We start from the raw sequence: 21,244 nt of genomic DNA, 5'->3' as shown, positions 1-21,244 counted from the left end.
TATATAGAGAGTTCCTTTACAACCCAATAAACTTTTGTGAACAGTCGATGTGCACCTGCCGCCAAGTTCTCCAAAAAACGTCATTCTCACTTCCTTCCACTTAGCTGAAGTTTGATGCTTCTCACCTGTTTCTTTTTTCTCCTCGATTTTCTCCTCATTTTGCTCCTGCGGAGTTTCCTAGCTGACAGAAAGTCGAACTCTTTGGACAGATGCGTCTCTGTGTGTGTCCCCGTTTGAGGCACATCTACGCTGCTGTAAAATCTCCCAGCAGGCCTGCGGTTGTCCCCACGTCCCCCGTACCACCAGCTCTCCCCCGTCGGGTTAATGTCTGTCCTCTCTGCGAGACCTGTCTCTTTCTCTCTGCGCTCCCGGCCGCGTGAGCGGATGATGCAGTTAGACATGCGGGGATGCGCGTACAGCCGCAAGAACAAACAAGCAAAATAAAAAACGGAAACTGGGAGCGAAGACAAGGGCGTGGCTCTTACTGATGTTCGGCACTGCAGTGCATCCTCTTCAGTCTGCCTTACTCTTTACCGCCACGTGCATATGCTCTTGCTTAAGTTCACACGCAACTTTCTGACTGCTCACAACTGAATGGCAATGAGGTGTCACATCTCCAGATTTGGGTCTCCAAAAAGACATCACAAAAAGACATGAGAAGACATGACCAACAAACACAAGTGCTACCAAATTGTTGGTTCAATGATTAGTTTTCGAAAAACCTTGCGAAAAAGAAAATAAGCGGCTAGGGGGTGAATAAATTGACTGGCACACACAGTTTGGGGGGTCCCCACCCTTTTCCGTATTGCCGTGTCCTGCATTCTCATTGGCTGTAGCTTGCCAGTGACTCTACCAGACTAGGGTCAGAGAGTGTCTTTGACCACGTTCCCACATATAGCGAACGAACACCTCCGATTGGTGAATTTTGTTGGGCGACCACAGAGTAGTAACTCACTCACTCACTCACTCAACCATCTTTTCAAGCACCCACTCACACACGTACCCACCCACCCCCTCACCCCATCAACCACCCACGCACTCGCCCACTCACTCACCAATTCACACTCCCTCTGATCCCTTGGATATCGTCAGATGTTTTCAGGGACGCTTAGACAGTTTCTAAAAGACTTAATAGGTAGATGGGTGGATAAATATATTGATATGAACTGTTGAATGGATGGACAGGTCTCTCTCTCTCTCTCTCTCTCTCTCTCTCTGTGATTAATCTGCCTGCTCAGCCCTACTCGTTTCAGAGCGCCTCCATTAAAACGAGAGACTCAGAAATCCCATCAGATCATCTGTGACGAGTGTCTCCCCCGGCGAGCCAGAAGTGTGTCACAGCACGAGCTCCACCATGCCTGCCCTGCCGAGAGTGTGTGTGTGTGTGTGTGTGTGTGTGTGCGCTTCTCTGTGAATGCTTCAGTGTGTGTGCGAGTGGGCGGGCGGCTGCTGGTATTATTTTGACACTGAGTATGTGTGTGTAATGGCTCCTGTGACTCATATTTACTGTACTGCGCCTGTAGCATGTTGAGCCATTGTGTGTGTGTGTGTGTGTGTGTGTGTGTGTGCGTGTGTGTAACAGAACACTGATGATAAACTGACGCCGATTGCACCTGTTCATCTCAGTCGCGTGTGACTAACTGTTAACGTCTTCACTGTGTCTGTTTTAACATTTCTTTGATGTTGATGATGGTTGATGCTGACACACTGTGTGTGTGTGTGTGTGTGTGTGTGTGTGTGTGTGTGTGTGTGTGTGTGTGTGTGTGTGTGTGTGTGTGTTTTGCAGGCAGTGTGGCTACAGCAAGGCCAGCCAGGAGGGGGATGAAGAGCTTTACTTCCAGTGTGAGTTATCAGCGAGTCTGAATCTGAACGTGTTATATATAATACATAGGAAATTATATGTACGCATGACTGTGTGTGTGGACACGAGGCTGCTGCTCCAGTGCATTAGCGGTTCACTCCACCCAACTCACGGATGCAGTGCAACGCTCCTTTTGCCTCTCCATTAACCGCATGCAGCAGAGTCTGATGGGGATCTGAAGACCTGAAGAGCTGTAGATGTGAGGGAGGGGATGGGGGTGTCAGCTTCTAAAGCATGGGGCCACTATAAGAGGGGGAAAGGAAGCTTCCCCAATCCATTTGGAAACATCTGGATTATCCCAATGCCAGTTTCCTCTTGGACCATATGTGAACGTGGGGACATTTTTCTTGTCCTCATTGAGAAGTGAAAAAAAAGATTTGAAGTGAATTTTTTTGTCATTGCGAAAGCACAGCACACGGTGTACACAACAAAATGTGTCCTCTGCTTATTTAACCACTCACCCTTAGTGAGCAGTGGACAGCCAAGAAAGGTGCATGGGGAGGAGCGTGTGGGGACGGGGCCTTGCTCAAAGGGAACTTCAGTGGCAGTCCACCTCCTTACCTGTTAGGCTACCACTGCCCCTGTGGAGGCGATAAGACACCCGCATTCATGGCATTTATCAGACACCCTTATCCAGAGCGACTTATAGGGACAGTTGCCCTGGTGACACTCGGAATTAAGTGTCTTGCTGATGGACAGAATGGAATTATGTGGGGTTTGTTGTCCTCTGGTTCATAAGCGAGTGTGTTATCCACTAGGTTTTCCAGAGACAAATGTGCACCATGTTGACCTGTGAACAGCTTTATTTTTCTGGACATTCGCTACACCTAATTTATTTTGTTGGACCTTAAGATTCAGGAGTAAATTGACTTCCAGTGGCTGCTCCGTCTAGTTGTGTTAGTCCAGTGTTTGCATGAATTTTAAAAGACTGAACGCAAACACAATAAACACTTAACACAATTTACTATCATCGAGTAAACATACAGAGTGTTGTTGACCTGTGTCCCCACAAACATGCAGAAACACACATCTGGGATTTCTGAGGGTGTGTGTCAATAGCATGTCAACACTCTCTCGTGTGCGTACATCCGAGCGTGTGATTATTTTTAATCAGGCGGTGGTGGGACGCCCCAGGAGAGGAGGGGAAGGGGAGCAACTGCTCTTTTGTGAGTAATGAGGGGGGTTTTATACAACGCAGGATTTTATACACACACACAGATGTGCACGGTGGCACGCAACTATTAAAGCAGCCAGTGGTAAGGTCGCATGACCTGGAGCGTGTTGACCTCACTAACGCAAAGTCAAAGTGAACTCTGTTGTCATCTCAACATATACAAATGCACAGAGAGACAGAATCTGCTTTGGGGGTTCACCGTGTACAAAAAAAGTTTTAGAGTTCATTTTCAAATAAGTTTCAATGAAAGAAACATATTTTCATCATAATTACATAACACAATCCAGTCTTCTTTTTGAAAAAGCAACAATAAATAGTTTCAATTTACAAAAGAAAAACGCTAAATTTGGAAATTTTAAATACCACACAACATTGGGCAACGACCCATAATACAAAGAAGACTGACGTTGCAACAATATGATAATATATCTGTATATATTATGATAATAATATAATATGATCATGATAATAAGGATAATAATAATAATATGTCAGCACAGTTTGAGGAGGTCAAAAAATGTCAATTGAGCGGCATGATGGCAGATGGCAGGGTCAAAGTGCAAATTTCATTGTGCAACGCTTTTAGTTTAGTTGTGATCGGTAATGTTGTTTGCTAAGTTTGTGCGGGCCTGCAGAAAAGTGGCCGTGCGTACGTTCGGCATTCATGTTCAGACGTCTGAAGTTCCCTGTTGCTTGCGTGGTAGTTTGTGTCTGGCTGTTGTTTGTTCACCGGCCACTTTATTAGAAACCCCTGTTGGGTAGACCTGCATCCAGGCTGCTCCCCACTACTGCATTCTTCAGTGATCACTGATTCAGGTTTTTTGTTCACTGTTAATATAGTTTTTGACAAGTATGTTGGCCAAATGTTCATTTTATACAGAAATTATATATAATTATTTTCAATTCGTCTTTTAATTCATTTGTCTCATTTTTGTTGGTGTGGTGTTGGTCTCTTAAATTAAAACATTAATTACAAAATATTATATTTTCTGCCGTTTACTGATATTTACTCGTTTTTTTTTTGTTGAGCTGACAACTGTAAGACGACACCACCGTTTTTCCTGATTCGTTTGGAATCTCGTATTCGGCACTCTCGTCCTGATTGTATGTTAATATCTGCAGCGTGCTGTGGTGGACCCTCGGGGTGTCGATGCTGAAGCAGGAATTTGCTGCATCTTCCCTGCACTCCGCAGTGAGCTGAATCCACCCCCCACACAGCAGGCAGGCCCTTATCTGCTTGCCGGGTGACCTAGAAACACACTTTGCAGCGGGATCAGCCATTAGTCGGCATTATCAGCATGTGTGACATGGGATTGGTGGAGAGATGGATGCACGAGAGCACATACAGAATGGACAGGAAGACTCTAGCCTTTTGCACTTGTGTGTGTGTGTGTGTGTGCGTGTCTCTTTGTGTCCAATTTTATCCACAGTGTGTCCAATTTCTAGCCAGTTAATCGGGCAGCGATCAAGCTAAAGTAAACAGTGGCGGAGAGCAGCAGTGATGCAGCTGCAGCGTGATGCAGAGCCGCTGAAATCTCATTCCCCCACACCTTCGATCCTCCGCCGCGGCTGAATAGGAGGCAGAAGGTTTAATTTACTCTGTAATTGGAGCCTGATTTAGCTGGGCCTCTGGTGTGTGTGTGTGTGCTTCTGGGTCTTTATATGTCACTTTCTCCCAATGTGTGAGTGTGTTGTATTTTAACCTGACGACAGAGTTCTTACAAACACAGACAGAAGGCTGGGAAAAAATTGTGTTTAATATACAACAAAAATGCAATTAATTAAAAGCAAACTAGAGCCAAAAGATTTGCCTTCGGTTGTGATATTAATTTGAAGGGCTTAGAAAAGAGGTAGATACGCATCCATAATGCATATGTTACATAGCACTTAACCTAGATATTAATGTGTGTGTGTGATATTAATGTGTGTTTGCTGGTGGGAGTAGGGATTCATGGGGCAGCGGTGGCCTAGCGGGTAAGGAAGTGGACTCATAATCAGAAGGTTGAGAGCCACCAAGGCCCACTGCTCAATATGGGTGATGGTTAAAAGCATTTCATTGTGTCACCATGTGCTGTGCTGCGGGGTATCACGATGACAATCACTTCACTTTCACTTTCATCTGTGTGTGTGAGTATGCAGGTGTGTTTGAATGGAGTTTTGACCTATGTGGGTTAACCTATGTTTTAACCCATGTGTGTGTGTGTGTGTGTGTGTGTGTGTGTATGTAGACCAAATCAATAAGCCGTTATGGGACAGTGGGCTGAGCTTCTGAACCGGCAGGTCGATGTCAGCGCTGTAATCACATTTCAGACATAGGTCTCAGCTCCCCCGCTCAGGAAACAGTCTCTGCGGTCGTCCGACCGCTGCTCGGCTCCGCCCCCAGGGTCCGGCCGCGGCTCGGAGCGCTCAAATCTGACGAGCGATAAAGACCACGGCGTAATATCAGCGCCAGGATCCACACCGGGATCGATTCTGCTGAGATTTCATTTGCATAATTTGTTATCGGTTTGGGGCAGGCCGGGAGAGTGAGAGTGAATGACTGATTGATGTTTATCGATCGGTTTGGCGGTGATGAGATGAGTCAAAACTGTTCTTTTTTTCTTTTTTTTTTTTTCCTCCTCCACCTCCTCAGTCAAAATCCCAACCAGGAGAACGTACATTGATCCAGAGATGTGTGAGGACCTCGTCCAGGCTGTCCACGCTTTTGCCAAAGAGCTGGACAACTCTTGCATCAAGATTGAGAGGATCGTTCACACAGGTCATTCACCCACGTAAATTTTTCAGAAAATACAGTCCGAAAATACAGTTGTTGAAGTTGACTTTATTGTCACTTCAGATATGTACGTGTTGGACAGTACATAGTGAAACGAAACAACATTTGTCTGGAACCTGGTGCTACATGTAACATTTAAACTACTAAAAACTATTACATACTGACATAAAGGGCGACGCATGAAGTGCAAACAGGGGACACAGGCAGAGCCAGAGTAACATTTAACAAAAAAACATTTAGACAACAATGAGACAGACAGCGCTACACTTTTAAAAAGTAAAAAAAAAAAAAAAAAAAAAAAAGCGTCATTGTGGAACCTAAAAGTAGATAAAGTCACACAAATTAGACAAAAATATTATACTCGGTTATTTATTTATTGAGGAAAATGATTGTTTATTCTGAATTCCTCTGCACAAAGCTGACATTTAATCCACTCCAGAATAATATCTTATAGGAGACTACAAGGGGGTGATATAATATTTATAGAACTAGGGTGTAGTTCTTTGGAATGGTGAACTGTCCGAAATAAAGAGGACAATTTCGCTTCACCAGACAATGATTCACGATCTAATCAGATCTGTCAGATCTTACAGAAGGAATATCCAGGACCAGGAAATGGATTTGAGTGCCCTTTTAAGGTCTTTGGGATGAAATTAGAATAGTGACTTTATTCTCAATTTCTTCAAACAACGTGTGTGTGGGGGGGGAGTGTTCACCATTCCCCACTCGACTCAGTTTTTGTTCTCTCCTTGTCTTTTTCTAATCCAGTTCTTCACTTTATCCAAATGATCATTTATCCTTCATGTAAGTCTTTTCTCCTCTATCTGAGCTGATGAGGAGTGCTGCCCCTGCAGGTGATTTTGGGGAAGTGTGCCGCGGGTGCCTGAAGCTGCCCAGCAAGCGGGAGCTTCCTGTGGCGATAAAGACGCTGCGCGCCGGCTACTCAGAGAAGCAGAGGCGGGCCTTCTTGTGCGAGGCGGGGATCCTGGGACAGTTTGACCACTCCAACATCGTCCGCCTGGAGGGGGTCATCACCAGAGGTGAGTGCATTTCCCCTGCCTTTCTCTCTGACTCCGAGTTGAGAGGAGGCGATGTAGTGGCGTAAAAGGGCAGAGGAGGTGGGCGGGGGCACCAGAACGCCTCGGTAGTTTGATTGTGGAGGATGGATGCATAAGCTAGAGCCAGGTTCCGAATGGAAGAATACTAAATACGGTTGCACAGTACAGTACTCACCATGCACTTTTGAAGATCTTTTGCTGCAGATGGGCATAGAGTTTGTGAGTCTTCGTGAACAAAGAGTAATAACGCAGGGTACTTAAACCCTATTTCCATTCATTAATTTATCTGGTGGACTTGTTCAGATTTCCCCCTGGAGCAACACAAAGTGAAATGATTGATGGAAGGTGAAGCCGGCCAGGTGTCTCCGAAAAAAGTGCTATTAAAGCTCGCCTGTGATTGGCCGAGAGGCACCATCACAGCGCGGATGTGTCAGCACGCCACCTTATTTACCTTGTTTTGCTGGTCGCAACACGGAGTGACAAGCATCTGCTGCCTACCTGACTACTGACAGCACGCTGTTGCTTGGCAACGGAATCAACAGCTGGACCGTATTTGGAGCTGTTACAGAAGTACAAGGGTGTGTTTGCGAGCTTTTGTCAGACCATTAGACTGTCTACCAGCAAACCAGCACCACTGACTCATAACCACCAAACTCATAACCCATAACCTTAATTTGCCCTATTTGCCAAATTCATTATTAGTGAATTGTATTGGTGTCATGTGATGTGACCGTAAAAACGCTTTGCCTTGCGCCGAAGACCACAGCCTGCCAGTGGCAATACCAAACAGTATAAAAGTGCCCTTGAGCGTATTATTCCTTTTTTTCTCCATTTATTTATTGATGCCTTTCACACCCTGTGGTCATTTTTACTAGATGCTGCAAGAGCCGGCAATCACCGTAGCCTGACCGGTTTCTTCACCACTTTTTTAAACAAACTTCAACCCTTCAAACATTTTCCAAGAGTTTAAAGCAATTGCAGCCAAAAATTCGGACAATTTGTCGTTCACTCTATGCTGTACACTAATCAAGCTCAACAGATCTTCCTCTTTGGATTTAAAGATCACCTGAGAAGGTCAGTTGGCTTCATCGCCACCTCAAATTCTGCTGCGCAATACGGCTGAAACGTAACGGATTCTTGGCAGTCGCCATTGTGAAAGGCAACACAACGTGGAGCTGTGTATTACGGTCTCGCCAGGCCTTAGCTGCTTTTTATGCAAATGCGATTGCTTCATGGTGTTTATTGCTACTTCAGGGGGTGTGAAAACATCATTACCCTTTACCGGTGAAGGTCGGGATGCTCTATCTCCAGAAACAGTGAAGACAAGCTAGGAAACCAGGTGCCCCGTTGAGTGGACGGGCCCCGCTGGATGCTGGACGCGGCACGTTAGCGTAGATTAGTAGGTTTCTGGTCGTAGCAGATGCGCGCTAATTGGACCTGGATACTCGGAGGGACGTCCTCTCCATAACGACTCCAATCTCTGCCGACTGCAGATTGTGAATCAACTCGTTTTTTTTTTTTTTTTTTTGGGGGGGGGGGGGCGCGCGCACCCCCAACACCTTCCCTTGCTCTGCCTCCTACTGAGCCCCACCTGTCAACCGGTAGCGCCACACCACCTCCGCCTGGCCAGATCCATCAGGCCCGCGCAAACGACGAAGCGCAGTGACTGGGGTGTCTGGTGCCGTTTGATTATTTTCACCGAGGCTCCCTGGCGTGACCTGCATGCTAATGCGCACTTCACTACGCACTCAGAAGATGGTGATAATAAGCGCGCTTTAGCTTGGACGCACTCCGGCCGCCGTTTCCTTCTGCCCCTCCAGCTGCTTTTATCTCTGTGGAGGAGTTACCCCCTCCTGTCTGCTCTGAATGGCCCTCAGATGCCCCTAGAACATCTTCAGTGCTTGTTGTCCCACTTACTCCCCTCTCTGTTCTTCTGCTGGGAGGGGGGGTGTTGGCTTTCCTAAAGATCTTAAGCCTTTTGTTGTTTTTAATGTTCATTCCTCGAATGTGTAGGGTTTTCATTTCTGTCTGAAGGCACTGCTGGGACGTTCCGGGAACATCTTCTAGACCTTTCAGGGACATTGTTGTAAAGTTAGACAACTCTACTACTCCTACTGCTACAACTACTACTAATGGAAATGCAAGAGGGTAACACAACACAACACAAGACTACACATCACACCCCTGAAATCTACACCAGAAATGTCCATTGTGACACAGTAATGAAAGATTGGCCTACGGTGACCCCATTATTTACATTTACGGCATTTATCAGACAGCCTTATCCAGAGTGAATTACAATCAGTAGTTACAGGGACAGTCCCCCCCCCTGGAGACACTCAGGGTTAAGTGCTCATACCAACCCATAATAATATAATATTATAATGAGGCCAAAATGGGTTCCAAAAGAAGCAGATGGAAACATCTGTCACACAGGGACCAAACAATGTTGATAATGTGTGTGGTGGAGACCAACTGAGGATGTCATATATGGCTATCATATGTTATGATCATGTGACCCTCAAATTCAGGCCCCAGAATTGTAGACTGGCATTGGGATGACACTCTCAGTCGCACACAGACCCTTTTTCTTAAACCTGCGCCGTTTGCTGCTCTAATCCGCGGCTTGAGAATTCAATCCCCGCTCACATATGGCCTCTTGCCTCATTTCCTCATCCGTCACCCTCCCCTCTTCTCCCTGTTCACGTCTCACTGGCTGAAGTATGGGCCGATGCCGCAGAACCTTCAGTCATCTTTACTACAGCCTGCCGCTGCAGACTCACAAACTCACCACCCCCGACCTCTCTCTCTCTCTCTCTCTCTCTCTCTTCTGTGTGTGCGGTTCACAGGTAACACCATGATGATTGTGATGGAGAGTATGTGCAATGGTGCTCTTGACTCTTTCCTGCGGGTAAGTGCGTGTGTTTTATATAGCTCTGTGTAAGTGTTCATACCGTTCTATACATGTCTGTGTGAGTTGAATGGGCATAACCTATGCATTGTGTGCGACATGAAATGTCCGTAGAGACATTTTTAGAACACATTTCTAGTGCATTTGTTACTGGGTCCTCATAAAGATTTGGAAATGTGTGTGTGTTCTTGTCCACCTGTCATGTTAACAGCGGTACCTGCCTCAGTGCTCTGCTCTCATTTTAACAGCCCTGTCGCTCACTCTGTGTATTAAAGCGCAAACTGCACTAAAAAGAAACTGTGTGAAACTGTCGGCTCTGGGTCCATCATGTCGGAGCTAAAAACAGAAACCTGTTCATAAAGTATTTACCCATCATGCCGGTAATCGCCGCGCTGTCCTTCCCTGACTTCATGTGTCCTCTCTCTCTCCCTTTCTCACTTCACCTCCATCACCCAGAAACACGAGGGGCAGCTGAGCGTCCTGCAGCTGGTGGAGCTGCTGACGGGCGTGGCTTCGGGGATGAAGTACCTGACGGAGATGGGCTTCATCCACCGCCGCCTGGCCGCACACAAAGTGCTGGTCAACAGCAACCTGGTCTGCAAGGTGTCCGGCTTCAGGCCCCTGCAGGAGGACAAGATGGAGGCGGTGTACACCATGGTGGTGAGTTCGCCCCCTTCGGTGACCGAGCTGTCTGTAAAACTGCCCGTTCCCTCTGGTTCTTCTCCTTCTCTTCTCCTTCATCACTTATTCTGTCCGAAGGATGTTCATGGGGAACATTAATAATGGAAATGAATGGAACTTAAGATTCAGACAATGTAATACACAAAGTAAGTAAACATAATAGTTGAGAATCATATTGAATAGAATGTGATGCTATATTAATACTTGTGATGGTGATTAAATACTGTGGATTCTACGATAATGTATTGTCGCACATTACACAGTGTACAATACGATCACGATTTCTGTCCATGTACAAACAAGAATTTGATCATAAATCACTTAATTGTTTCCTGTAACATCATCACTGTGGTCTGCTATATGGTCTGCACAATCCTTGAATGTGTGCAGGGTTCCATTTCTGTCCAAGGACGTTGCCGGGATGTTGCGAGAACATTTTCCAGACGTTTCAGGGACATTGTTGTAAAGTTAGACAACCCTACTACTGCTACTGCTACAACTACTACTACTAATAATGCTAGATAAAGTTAAGAGTTATTTTGAATAAAAATTATTTGAATGAAACTGCTCCTTCTTGCCCCTGTTGTTGATTTAGAGCATCGGGGTGCTTTAGATTATCAGGGGTTTTATGAGGATTATAAAGACATTTCAAGTCCGATTTTTTTAGGGTTTCCCCATATGTTGATTTTGTGAATACAGTTTTAATCCCAAAATACATGTGCTCTTTAAAAGAATCAGTTCTGTTTATGTTCCCAAGCATACAATCTACAATTTTATATCCTCCACAGGCTATTATTTAACCTCAAGGTAACCTCAACGTACTCAAGGTTCCTGAGAAATGATACAAATATACCCAGTCTAATTTCTTTTTCTGTTTCTCTGTCTCTCAGCATGGTGGTAAGAGCTCGGTGCTCTGGAGCGCTCCAGAAGCTATCCAGTACCACCGCTACAGCTCCGCCTCCGACGTGTGGAGCTTCGGCATCGTCATGTGGGAGGTCATGTCCTTCGGGGAGAGGCCTTACTGGGACATGGGCAACCAGGACGTGAGTCCCTCTTCACCTCTCACTTCAGCTCCGCATTGAAAAGCACTTTGAAGAGGGGAGGAGAGAGGGGGGAGAAGCACTTTTAAGTCCCGCCTCAGCCTCCGTGGCCAATTAGCTCTTTCATAGCAGGCACTACGACCTCTTCTGACCTCAAGACTCACGAGAAATAAAACTGAAGGACGCTATTTACTCCAAGCATAATCTCGACGTTCTGCAGCAGGGTGGCAGAGACTGTTGAAATCAGTAGGATTACTTGCCACTCTGGATGGGGGATTATATATTTATTTTGCTTTACATTCCAAAAGGGCCTACTTATGAGGACAGTGCAATGTTGTATTTTTTTAATGGCTTCTAAGGCCATCTACTCAGCTATGGTGGTTTTGTCCTAAGCCATAACAGTAGATTATCATGACAGATATTTTTCAGAGTGCCCCACTCTGTAATTTATTTTTTCATATGCAGCTCTTTAGCCATCTGCCTTGGGAGAAGGGCGCGGAGGGGAATAAAAAGTTCATTTTTGTCCTCCCAAGTTAAGCGGCACGTGAAATGACTCCGGCTCCGGCGGGATGAACAGCGGCGCGGCGCGGCTCTTATCGCAGACATCATCGCTGTCGCTGGCGAAAGGTCAGCTCTGCTGAGCGCCGGAGGGCAGGCGGAGCGTGAATTCATGCGGGTTTACGAGGCTGACCCGCCCGTACACTCATAGGCTACAGAACCACAGAATCGTTTCTTAGTGATTATATTAGACAGGCAGTACATTAAAATATACAATTATTGTAACAATACAATCATCGTTAATTGAATGATGTTGTTTTCTGCTTGTGGGAAAATGATCCAGTAGTGCACAATGCCGTATAGGATGACGTGAAATTTTTTTAAGCAGCTCAGAAACCTGGACAACTTTAAAAACCTGACCAGACGCTGGGTTTCAATGTGCAACAAAATATCAAAAATATGTTTTAATTGATTTCTCGTGCCAAACACAAGGTTGATGACGGTAGCACCCAATGTTCTGCTGAATACATTATGCTGCCTTGTGTGCAGTGTGCATTTCAGAATGCTTGGGTTGTATTGCAGAACGTCTCTGGAGCGCCGTCGCTTCTGGCCAGTCTGAGATGTGGGTAGTTTATAATGCATCAAAGCACAAAAAGCAGCAGGTCTCACAACAAATTTGCAGGAACTCAGATCTGAGCTGGACACCATGAGACCCACCTAACTGGGCTGACCGGCACAATCAAGGCCTAGAGGAAGACATTGAGACCCAATTTAGGTCCGGTATGGCAAGATGAGAATTTGAGAGTGAAGAAGATATTTACTGAGTGGGTCAGTTGACTGGGACTTATGGTAGTCAGAAGTAATTTTCCCAGGAGCTGGGAATTTATGTACATATGCATCTAAAAAATGTTTGGGCTGTAGATACTTTGGTGTAGATACTTTGCATCCACAGAACATGCAGCATATAGAATCATTTTGTTAGAACTCGGGTTTGTTTTCTGTTTTTGGATCCCTGCAGTATTTTTGTGCTGCTGTTTTATATATTGCTGTCGATGCAAACATGTCCGTTCTGGCTATTTCTGGCCTATTAGATATCAGTGAGTACTCAGTATTCTGTACCCATGCTTAAATCCTTTTGATGTTTCATTGCAAATTGTAATTTAGTTGTTTATTTAGAGCTGACAATAGCTGCATAAATGCCACAGCCCATAAGACAACCCTCAAACAGAACGACCCTTAGATCAAGGCTAATTAAAACAGTAATTGCAAAATATCCTATTTGGCACCATCTACCGGTGTTGCATGTTTTTTTTTGTTTTTATTTTTTTGGGTCATGAATATTTGTGCCAATATGTTATTTATGGTTTACGCCTGCCGGTTCTTTGGACCATGAAGTCATTCTTTGCTTAATTCCTAAAACCATGGGGGCTGTAAAATAGGGCAGTGCCCATTTGTTTGCTCTGTGTACGAACATCAGGTAATTATAATAACTTCAGTTTTCTTTCAACCCATTCCAATTTTTTCAGTCTATAATTGAACTACATCATCTGATGATAGAAGAGTTTCTATCACCCTGTTAAATGAAAGTGAATTTCAGTCTTGCATCAGTATATATGTCAGACATTGAATTCGAGTCATCGTAATATTCTCCAATATTCTCCGGTGGTGATGCTTTGATAGCTCTGTGCTCAAACATCAGTTAAATTGGCGTTGAAAGCGATAAATCAAAGTTAATGCGATTACCTGCATCTCAGAATATATATTTTTTTTCTTTTCCCCCAAAACGTAAAGACCTGAGCGAGACTCCATTAACGTGAGTCCATTTTGCTTTTGAAGCGAGGGCAATTGAATTAAGATAAAAACACTAGCCTGAGAGAGAGCCTCTTTTATTGCTCTCCACCGTAATAAAATCTCCCGCCGTTATCGCTCCGTCTGTTTTATTCCCAATTTATTTTCTTGCTACGTTCCCCAGGAGCGCCCAGGATGCCTTTCTCAGAAACGCGCCACTCCCACATGTACCGGCTGTTAATCGTCGGCGCTTTTCCCCGCCTCTGATCTCCGCAGGTGATTAAAGCCATCGAGGACGGCTTCCGCCTGCCGGCGCCGGTCAACTGCCCGGTCGCTCTGCACCAGCTCATGCTGGACTGCTGGCAGAAGGAGCGGACGGAGCGGCCCAGCTTCACCCAGGTCCACAGCGCCCTGAGCAAGACAGTCCGCAGCCCCGACGGGGTGGGCTCGTCCACGCTGGCGCGCAGGTACGCGGCCACACCCTTCACATGCGACACTGCCACGTTATTCATACGCAAGATACGCAACCTGTACACCTGCCTTATTTAAGGGTGGTAGTAGCCTTGTGGGTAACACACTCGCCTATGAAACAGAAGACCCAGGTTCAAACCCCACTTACTACCGTCGTGTCCCTGAGCAAGACACTTAACCCTGAGTGTCTCCAGGGGGGACTGTCCCTGTAACTACTGATTGTAAGTCGCTCTGGTAAATGCTGTGAATGTAAAAGTAAAAAGTGTAATGAACAAGGCGTTTGTCCTGTGGACCCATGGAAATTGTCGTTGGAGGAAGGGGTACGACTGGGTGGGTGTCCCAGTTTGCATAAGCACACAAGATAAATAATAACTGACAAGTAAGTTGGGGAGAAAGTTAGCTGAGAACAGCTATTAAATTGGAACCTGAGAGCAGAAAAAGAACACAAATGGATAAAAGAGTGTCTCTCTCTCTCTCTCTCTCTCTCTCTCTCTCTCTCTCTCTCTCTCTCTCGCTTCTGGCTCACTAATTACATTTCAGCAAACCTATAATCATGTTCACATGGTTCAAAAGGTCAGGCGTCAAAGTTTTCATTAACAATTTTTTTATTTAAACTTCAGGAATATATTTTTTAATGATCACATTCTCTTGTCTTTTTGTGTCTATCTTTCTTGTTTTCTTTCCCTTGGATTTTAGACGTGTTTTCATCCACTTTTCTCCGACTGTCTCTCTCTTAATTTTTTGGTTTTCCATTTTTATTTCTCCTTTGTATTGCTGAAATACTCTGTAGTCGAGCAATTATGTCACTTACCTGTGGTGCAGGAGGCGCGATTTTGTGCCTCAGCTGTCCTACGTCCATTCTTTTGGGCCAGTGGTGGCCTAGCGTTAAGAAAGCGGACCCGTAATCAGAAGGTTACCGCTGAAGGTTAGCCGCTGAGGTGCCACTGAACAAAGCACCGTCCCCACACACTGCTCCCCGGGCTGCCTACTGTTCACTAAAATGCAGAGGACACATTTCGTTGTGTCACCGTGTGCTGTGCTGCAGTGTTTCACAATGACAATCTTCACTTTCACTTTCTTTTCTTTGTTCTAGAACCTCTGGCTTTTAGAATTATTATCCTTTCAGTCTGGGCTTTTAACACCTTCCTTCGCTCCCTCTCATAGTCGTCTTCTTCTTCCTGCTTCTTTGCTCCACGTAGGACTCTCAGCTCCACCATCTCTCTGGCAGAGCGCAGCTGCACCCTCCCCTCGTTCCCCTCCTTCAGTTCAGTAGGGGAGTGGCTGGAGGCGGTGGACATGGGCCGTTACAAGGACAACTTCACGGCCGCGGGGTACTGCTACCTGGAGTCAGTGGCCCGCATGACCGTCCAGTGAGTTACGGCGCCTGTCGCCTGCCCTTTCACCGGGATCTGTGCGTGTTTGTCACATGACCTCGCCGGGCACCTCGTCCTGCAGTGACAGATTCTCACAAATACGCACACACCTAGACTTGGAAAATGGAGAGGGCGTGTCGCATTGTTAAAGATGTCATTTATTCCTGCGTTCCTTGAACAATACGCTCTGAAAGCACCTATCGCTACATATTTTTTAACAATGTCCTCACACCAATACAATTATGTGTGTTTGTGTGTGTTCATTGTTCTGAGAGAAATGTTTTAACTGAATCCAGTGCACCTCTTGTAACTGTGTGTGTGTGTGTGTGTGTGTGTGTGTGTGTGTGTGTGTTTTCTCCTCAGGGATGTGTTGAGTCTGGGCATCACATCTCTGGACCACCAGAAACAGATCCTGTCAGCAATCCAGACCCTCAGAGCCCAGGTCATCCAGATGCACGGCCACGGAGTGCAGGTGTAACACACGCGCTCGCACACACGCACACACAGACACACACTGACGGCACGACGCTGCACGGGAGACGAGCGAGAAGGAAAGGCAGACGTCTGTTCCCATGGGAACGGGGCACAGGGTCCGAAAAATCGAAGCACTTGCCAGCGCAGACGGTCAGAGAGGTCAACGACCCAGCGAGCACCGCGGTTCTACCGTTCCTCCTCGTTCCGTTCCTCTTCCAGTTGCTGAACCGAGTGGGTCTGGGCGTCTCTACTGGTCACGTGATCATGTGACCTCACCGTCAAGCAGCGTTTTTTTTTTTTTTTTTTTTTTTTACAAACTGGAGCTGACTGTAGCCCTCCGCTGATCTGGGAACAGTTACTGAACTGTTACTGCAGTCACTTACCTGAGATCAGCTGTAGAACACACGCACATACACACACACGCACACGCTCTCTCTTTCTCACATGAAAGCGCCCAGCGCTGGCCAAAGCCAAGGTCCTAAATCCTGGATCGATGACGATGCTGCAACTCGACGTGGAACCTGCGAGACTGAATCCAAACCCGAATAACAGCACTCGAACCGGGTTCTCTGTGTTTTGAAGGTTCCGTTCGCCACTTTTCTTTCGCTTTCATTCCTCTTTTCTGTCTGGATCATGTATCTTGTTTATTTCAGTGTTTAATCCACTTGTTTGTTCCATTTTTTCCCTCGGAAGGAGTTAAGTGTGTTTTTTTGTAACGATTAAAGAGCAGGAAATATGGATGGTTTTCAGAGGGACGCGCTTGTGCAGAATATATTTACTCGCACACCTATAAGGTGTGACATTCAAATTTACTATAGTTTTGGGGGTTTTAACATTCTGCAAAAAATGATCCTTGTTTGCATTGTTTTTTATGCATTGCCCCACGTTGCTCTACATAACGCAGTTGCTGTCATGAGAACCGTAGCTGCTAATTAGCGCCTTCGACTGCCTCCTATTTCCCATGGATGTGCATATGATGCACAATCCAGGCCACGGCTTCGAACGATTATCATATATTTATTTATTTATTTATTTATTTAGAGAACTCTGAAATTTGTCAAATCTAATTAGCACCCCCCCCCCCAACACACTTTTCCAGTCTGTTTAATTAAAAACACAGTGTGCTGTTCAGTCCCACTCGCCAGAGCTCTCACCTTGTTTCAGACTCATTGTATTAAAGATCTAATGACTTGAAAAATCAACTCTTCCCAATTCTGCTCGTCCCTTTGTTTACTTTTTGTCCCATTTTTTTTTATCCCAGTGAAGCTAGAAAATGAGTGAACTATGAAGGCTGTTGGAAAAAACACACACACACACACAAAATAGTACTGTTCTCTCAGCAGTTATAATGAATGACGTGAAGGTTTTTGGCTACAGGTGTGCGAACCTGTATGTTTAATACTGTAAATATGTATCTGAAAATGCAATCTATTTTTATAATTTCCTTTTGAAGAAAGCGACATGTCAAAATAAATATCTGTTCACTGTGGAGGCGTTTTTTCTTTCCTGTTTTACGTTCCCGGATGTAGCTGCCGTGGAACCTTTCGGGTGTTTGGAGCTTTTTGTTTTGTTTGTTTCTCTTTGTCGACTATTTTTACTGTTTGCCGGTAAAGATGGCTGTTGCAATATTGAACGTGTGTTATTAAAAAACTATCTACAAAAACTAAAGTGTGTGGTTTCATCAGGCATCTATAATGCATTTATACCCACCCACCTAAATACTCATCTAGCTACCTACCTACCTACCTACCAGTGGTGGCCTAGCGGTTAAGGAAGCGGCCCCATAATCAGAAGGCCACTGAGCAAAGCACCGTCCCCACACACTGCTCCCCGGGCGCCTGTCATGGCTGCCCACTGCTCACAAAAGGGTGATGGTTAAATGCAGAGGACAAATTTCACTCTGTGCTGTGCTGCTGTGTATCACATGTGACAATCACTTCACTTTAGAAGACCTACCTACTTACTCATCCACCCCCCACACGCACCTAACTACTTACTTACCCACTGACCTACTTACCAACCCACTGACTTACCTACGTACTTACTCATCCACCCCCCCCCACACACCCACCTAACTACCTATCTATGCATCCACCCCCCACTTAACTACTTGCCTACCCACACACTTACCTACTCACCTAGCTAACTACCTACCTACCTACCTACCTAGACCTACCTAATTACTAATCCAGCCCTCCACACCCACCTAACTACTTACTTACCCACTGACCTACTTACTAACCCACTGACTTACCTACCGACCCATCCAATCACCCACCCACCTACCTACCTTTCTACGCATCCACCCCCCACCGACCTACCTACTTACCTATCCACTTAACTACTTGCCTACCCACACACTTACCTACTCACCTAGCTAACCACCTACCTACTTACCCACCCACATACCTACTGACCTAGCTACCTACCTACCTACCTACCTAGATCTACCTACTTACTCATCCACCCCCCACCTAACTACTTACCTACCTACCTTACAATTTACCCACCTACCTACCTACTCATCCACCCCCCTCACACACCCATCTAACTACTTACACATCCACCCACCCACTTAACTAATTACCTACCCACCCACTTACCTACTCCCCCACCTAACTACTTACCTACCTACTTACCCACCTACCTACCTACTTACCTTCCTATCCACCCACCTACCTACTTACTCATCCACCCACCCACCTACCTACCTACTCACCCAGCCCCACCCACTTACCATGTCGGCCTGACGTGGACTCAGCTTGACTATTTGTTCTTTCTTTCTACAATTCTTTAATCAGCTTAACAATCTTTTTTACTGTGTCAAATCTCTGATGTCGAGTTTCAATCAAAAGTGGATGGGCTGAAATCAATTTTCCTATTTCATTTTAATCTCTGTTCTCTTCTGTGTGTTTCACAAAAATCTGAAGCCGGTAGGTAAAACCCTTCATATAAGCCAGGCGATGAGCTGTGTGCCTGTGGTCTCACAGCAGCAGTGATGCTTTTTATATTTATTTGTTTGCCGGAGAGGGGTATTGAAATGAAAGAGTTTGATTTCGCTGGCTGTTTAAAACACTTTAATTCCTTCCCCGCATGCAAACCACCCGTCACCTTGCTGCATGTCTACCTGGATGACTATTAAGTATGTTAGAGACAAATTAATTGCATATTGAGAGAGATTTTTTTCAGATTTTCGATTCGAATGTGTTGCCATGGAGCCTTGTGGACAAAAGACATCTCTGATTATCTTCTGTTGGACGCTTCGGCCAAAAGTTACAGTTTCTCATCTCACCACCGTTAGCTGCACAAACTGCATTTATTTTTATAATTGTAATTGTTGCAGCAGTTTCTGTCTCTGCCCCTGAGATAATCTTTTGACTTAAAACTTTAATGAATTTGGGGATTCACAGTCCCCCGACTGTGAAGTAAGTGGAGACCCCTGCCTGTACGTCCCGTCTCGGACGAGGAAGGGGTGTTGGTGCAGACAGATGGGTGCCACTCCACCCGCCGCTAAGCCGGTGTGAAAGGAAAAAAACAAACTTGGGCTGGACGTTGCTCCTCCCCTCCCCCGCTGGCCGGTATCGCCCACCAGAGCCGGCGTTCAAATCGGCTTTGGGAAATTAATCTGCTGTTTTCGCCAGTTGTGAACAAACAAAGTGGAATGGCGGGAGGCAAGGTGGGCCGGTGGGTGTCCCAGTCTGGTTACAGGTCTTCACTCAACTCACAACCAGGTCGGCACATGAAGTGACAGTCACTCCAACTACAGGCTCAACTGTTGCGATAACGTTTCTATATCGTTTTCCCAAAGCATTGGGGGGAAAATTACGTGATTATGGGCACAGCAATTGCAATAATTTCATTTCTGAGCCACTTCAGAGGACTATGGGCACTATTTTAACAAAAAGGGGTAGTACTTTCTGCCAAACTACCAAGCAGCGTAGTGTAGCAGCGTGGCTAGTACCGGTTTAAAAATAGTGCCCTATGATGATCTCTGTTTAGTTCATTTCAGAGGGGTCTGGTTGTTCACATATATGTTTTTTTAAAATGCTGTCTAATCAGTGTGTGTGTGTTTTATATATGTGTGTGTGTGTTTATATATATATACACATAAATGTATTTAATTAAATTGTTTAAGCTTCTACCTAAAGGGTTGAAAGGGACTAGTAGACTAGTGCTTCTTAAATAGTTGGGCGAGTAGCAGTGAGATCTGCATTCGACAGACATTAACTGAACGTCTTACTCGTGGTACTGCTGTAGAAAGACCAGATGGTTTTAGCACCAGACATCCAGAGGAATGTGAACTGCAGAAGCACTGAGGGTCCATCTGAGCCGAAGTGGCCACAACATGGCCGGTTCAGAGATTGCCGACATGCTCTAGTATCCGAGACATGTACTTTGTTACTGTCCACACCCGGCAGATAAAACCCTCCAGAAACCGCAGTCGTTTTGTTCTCAGATTTGACCGTCGCTCCAGTCCCGTGGAGATGGGTTCTGATCTCCATTAGATCACCTGTCCATCAGCGATCAGCAGGCCAATTGCCTGGCCCTGTGTGAACCGCAGGCTCTTCCTCTCCGCCTGGTCTCCCCCACCCTTGCCGTCCTGTAAGCGTCTTCCTCTGAGAGGTGCTTACCCAGACCAGCGGTCCAGCGGAGCACTTCCCAACTTTGGGCACTGAGCTGAGATTAAACTTCCTGTGACCGGAGGCTTTCATTTCCCGCCCTCCCGTAGCAACAACCCCCCGTCTCTCAGCCTCCTTACTCCTCGCCGTATTTCTAATAACGCCTCATCCCTCCTCCCTCCCTCCCGCCCTCCTCCGCTCCCATCCTATCTCTTCTCGGAGCCTTTCCCGGAGCCATTAGTCCTGCCACGTTCCTTCAGGTAGATGAAGATGAATCTCACCGCAGGTTCTGACCTGCTCTATTTCGGCCCCGTCTTCACACGGCCGGGACCCTCTGCTGCTGACAGACACCTCCTGACCCCGCCCCCGACTCTGATGGAGCGGCCTGAAGGGCATTAAGAGGCGCGTCTGAGCATAGCTGCAACATTTCTCTTTTCGGTGGCGCTCTACGTCCATCTAGTGGTGAGCAGGGGTAATGCAAGCTGGTTTTGATGGGTTTGTTGTGTAATAAAAGAGGGACAGA

The 21,244-nt window shown here is 46.0% G+C and overlaps 1 protein-coding gene across 4 annotated transcripts in view; it reads left to right on the top strand.

Annotated features, from left to right (window-relative positions):
* The window catches only part of epha10 (EPH receptor A10), a 125,402-nt gene extending 107,643 nt beyond the window's left edge, over nt 1-17,759 (top strand). Inside the window, exons 9-18 of one of the 4 annotated variants that reach the window (XM_028963206.1) lie at nt 1,787-1,842; nt 5,668-5,793; nt 6,663-6,848; nt 9,716-9,777; nt 10,234-10,437; nt 11,349-11,501; nt 14,061-14,251; nt 14,796-14,828; nt 15,455-15,625; nt 15,992-17,759. In XM_028963206.1, coding sequence (XP_028819039.1) covers nt 1,787-1,842; nt 5,668-5,793; nt 6,663-6,848; nt 9,716-9,777; nt 10,234-10,437; nt 11,349-11,501; nt 14,061-14,251; nt 14,796-14,828; nt 15,455-15,625; nt 15,992-16,106 — 1,297 coding nt within the window. In that variant the 3' untranslated portion in view covers nt 16,107-17,759. Of the gene's footprint in view, nt 1-1,786; nt 1,843-5,667; nt 5,794-6,662; nt 6,849-9,715; nt 9,778-10,233; nt 10,438-11,348; nt 11,502-14,060; nt 14,252-14,795; nt 14,829-14,951; nt 15,232-15,454; nt 15,626-15,991 lie in introns of those variants that run through there. The other 3 variants (XM_028963207.1, XM_028963208.1, XM_028963209.1) reach the window with 3 other exon arrangements.
* Nucleotides 17,760-21,244: the final 3,485 nt, after the last annotated feature.

This window comes from Denticeps clupeoides, chromosome 20 (genome assembly GCF_900700375.1).
Source record: "Denticeps clupeoides chromosome 20, fDenClu1.1, whole genome shotgun sequence".
Lineage (NCBI taxonomy): Eukaryota > Metazoa > Chordata > Actinopteri > Clupeiformes > Denticipitidae > Denticeps > Denticeps clupeoides.
The sequence above is the reverse complement of the archived record's forward strand: the minus strand, read 5'-3'. Positions and strand labels throughout refer to the sequence as shown.